We start from the raw sequence: 3,563 nt of genomic DNA, 5'->3' as shown, positions 1-3,563 counted from the left end.
CAACAACTATTAAAAACACACCACTGAGCCACATCTGCACTGGCTGACATGTACCTTCATTATGATGAACATTCGGCAGTGTAGTCTATTTTGAGTCCGTCTTCCATACACACTAAAGCGCCAAATGTATATTAATCCGCAGCTGAAAATAGTCCACAACAAATGTACTATTTACTCCTGTTTGAGAAACATCTTCTAAAAACTACAGTGGCCAGATGTTTGAGAATAAATCAAATGAAATATTTGTGGCCATATTGGAATCAACCATGCGTTTAGATTTCCTGTATGTCTTTAGTGGGAGTGAGAGACACACCAGCCTTATCTACTATGGTGTTTTCTAGTAGACTGCACCCATCAACTGATGCAAGAACAAAAACAGAGGTAAACGCGTATTCATTGCTGGGCCCAACTAACTGTCTGACTTTCTCTTCCTGTCTGTTTCCTAGGATGCCTTTGTGGAGCTGTATGATAGACAGAGGGAGTCCATCTTCAGTTGCTCCTGGCCCTCCATCAAGACGGTCTTCGGTCTGGCTGCACTCGGGGCAGCTAGCCTCACCATCGGAGCGTACCTTACACAGAAGTGAACCGAGCCCTGCATTCTATCAGCTCGACTTTATTCCTCAACATCCTCCTCCTTTTCCTCGTGCCTCTCCTTTTTCCTTTTAAAGACGCTCCTGACCCCTCAGAGACAACCTTCAGACTCTTCCGAATCTGGCTCTCTTCAAAGCCTTCTCTCAGAAAACTCCCTCTTCCTCGCCCCTCCATGTCAAAACAGACACAAATCAAAACAACTGAAAGAACCAGATGCGCAGCCCATACAGAGCAAAGGACGTCTTGAAAAGAGGCAGCTTAGATGTAATCACACTAAGCTGACTACATCTGAGGAGAAAGGAGGGATCAGTGGTATGCATCTACCTTTTTCTTTTTTTTTTGTTCTGCCTGCTTCTGTACTAGTTATAGCATGAGCGTTGAGTGTTAGTGTAGACGTTGCATGTGTCAGAGCTCATGCGAGACCTCTATTTGAAGGCCTTGATGATGGGGATGCAGGGACAATGATGATGATGATGATGATGATGATGATGATGATGATGATGCCCTCACGCCGGAGAGGAAGCGGCCACAGCCACACCCCTGCTTGTTAGGGTGAAGAACCCCGTTTGAACTGTGGACTCCAGTTACCCCCCCCCAGCCGTCCTTCAAAGAACTTCCTCCACAGAACAGCTGCTCAGAATGTATAATGGAAACAGCTTGCTCGAACCAGCGCGGTGTGTGTCTGCTGCTTTCACTCCTCAGACAGCTCCACTGAACTCTGAGCACACTGCACCATTATACTTTCCCTGGACTTAAATAGAGGACGGACCAGTGGAAGACTGAGCTCAGCTTTTGGAAGTCTCTGAAAGCTCTTTGATGGCGACTTTTTTTTTTTTTTTTTTATGTTAACTTTAATTTTTGCAACATGCCAAACCCAAGCAGAGAATGAGGGTTTTTTTAAGGAGTGAAAAACAGAAGAAGCCTGTTGTTGCAGAAAACCGTCATATGCTGATGAACATGCTGAGAGAAATGATGAGCACAGCACAAAAGACTGAGGTAGAAGTAAAAATAAAGATTTTTTTTTCTTTTTTTTTGCATCTTAAGACAGGAGTAGGCCCCTGCAACAAAAACGGACAAGATTTTAAGACTGCATTCCTCAAGCGAAGCGATGTAAACGAGACCACACCTCTGCTAAATTATTCCCCCTCAAAACTCACACGCCCTAAGCAACTCTAGAAGCTATCTTAAATCCTTTTTTATCCTCTACCTCTGTTGCAGTTTTCCTACTCTTCACTCACTCAGCTGACCCTGTCAGCATGTGTCCTCCAGCTGCTAGGCCCCCACAGCCACTCTGAATTAGACGCTTGTGGACGTGGACAGAGAAAACCTCGCTTGGCCACAGTCGACTGAGTGGGATACTACGGCAGCAGGGTTTTCACTTTAGCACCAGAGCCAGTGTGTCCCGTGTGCTGGAACCTGAGATGTCCCTTCTCTCCAGTCTGCAAATGCATTCAGTCATTGATTTGTTCCTTTCAGCCTGTTTTTATTGATGTTTGTCTTGTGTTACAGTCCGATAGAAAATTTGGAAAAGGCTCACACAGGCTCCAGAATAATTTTTTTTTTTGGTATACTGTATTTAGCAAGTTGATTATGGAAAAGTGATTTTTTTTTCTCTGTCATTAAAAGTCTTCAACTTCTTTGTTGCATGGATGAAAGATACTGTCTTCACACAATAAATATTACATGTAACCATATTTATAACAGAATAGGTTAGAAGATAAGAAATAACAACAAAGAAGTTCCATTTTGTATTTATTGAGAGGTACCAGATCACAGATTTTTAACAGTACTTTGATGAAAAATCAGTTGTCTTCACTTTTTTTTTCTATTCTATGGAATCACACTGTAACTATATTATTTCCTGGCTGCTATTTTAACATCAAAAATCTTTAAAAAGTGAATTTCTGTGTCATATTAATATTGGCTTAAGGCTGCTATGCTGTCGATTTAACTTTTACTTACAGCTTAAACTGCCACAAATTAACAGTATAGTTCTAGAGAGCTGGAAACCAAAGTTAACTTGTATTAATCTTTCATTAAAAAAAAAAAAAAAAAAAAAAAATACACAAAAGTAGCTTAATGAGAATACACGTTGCTTCACTTCACTGAGAGTCAGTGGGGTTTTGTGATCTCTCTCTGTGGAGGGTTTGTCTAGTGTTACTGTTCTATATCATCTAACTCTTGTCAACTTTGTGCTCCAATAATATCTCAGTGCTTATCTGTAAGAAATGTTGACCTGCCAGACCTAAATCTTGTCTCAGTCTTCAAAACAAAAAAAAAAAAGAAAAAAAGAAAAAGAAAAAAAAGAAAGCGCACCATTCTCATTACAGCAGCTCATGGTGTGATACTCCAGTGATGTGTATGTAAGAGAGGAACAGAGGGTGATTCATGAGCAGGAATAGGAACAGTTGAACAGCAATATACTGTAATTTTTATATTCTCTGTGCATATATGAATGTAGGCACTATGGTTGCTGTACTGTTTTATGTCTATAATTGCAAACCTGTAGCACTTAAAAAAAAAAAAAAGTGAATTGTGTTTCTGTTGTTTACTGCAATATCCACAATAAGCTAGTGGGATCATATTGTTCCTAATAAACCAGATTTCTCAAGCAGCTGCAGCTGAAGTTCACGTTGCGTCTGCTTTCCTTAATCAATTCTCAGTTTCATCTCTGTGCGTGTCAGCAGGACAGAAAGAGAATAAGAGATGCTTAGGTGGTGAGCGGTGTATCAACAGAACCCTTTTGATTGTCTGTTATCTATCCACAGCTATGAACTGTAAATGTAAGCCCGCTTGTGTCAATGTGACAGTCTCCTTGTGAAGGACTGTGCAGAAGCAGCAGCCGCACCCCGTCAGACATCAAAGCTGTCCCCAAACACTGCACTTGTCAGCCTCCCTCTTCTGCTCCACACACTGCTAAACACGAGTGCAAAACCCCAAATGCCCCGCGGCCAGGTTTTTTTTTTTTTTTT

The 3,563-nt window shown here is 41.3% G+C and overlaps 1 protein-coding gene across 2 annotated transcripts in view; it reads left to right on the top strand.

Annotated features, from left to right (window-relative positions):
• bcl2b (BCL2 apoptosis regulator b) overlaps positions 1-3,243 on the top strand; it is a 25,917-nt gene extending 22,674 nt beyond the window's left edge. The window contains exons 2-3 of one of the 2 annotated variants that reach the window (XR_011692834.1): positions 447-903; positions 1,810-3,243. Coding sequence is in view for 1 of the 2 variants with exons in the window: in XM_071490524.1 (XP_071346625.1) it covers positions 447-584 (138 nt within the window). In the remaining variant the exon portion in view is untranslated. Of the gene's footprint in view, positions 1-446 lie in introns of both variants that reach the window. The other variant, XM_071490524.1, reaches the window with a different exon arrangement.
• The last annotated feature ends 320 nt before the right edge of the window (positions 3,244-3,563 follow it).

The sequence above is a fragment of the Trachinotus anak genome, unplaced genomic scaffold, assembly GCF_046630095.1.
Source record: "Trachinotus anak isolate AG129_WGS33_773 ecotype Australia unplaced genomic scaffold, CSIRO_AGI_Tana_v1 ptg000012l, whole genome shotgun sequence".
Taxonomy (NCBI): domain Eukaryota; kingdom Metazoa; phylum Chordata; class Actinopteri; order Carangiformes; family Carangidae; genus Trachinotus; species Trachinotus anak.
The sequence above is the reverse complement of the archived record's forward strand: the minus strand, read 5'-3'. Positions and strand labels throughout refer to the sequence as shown.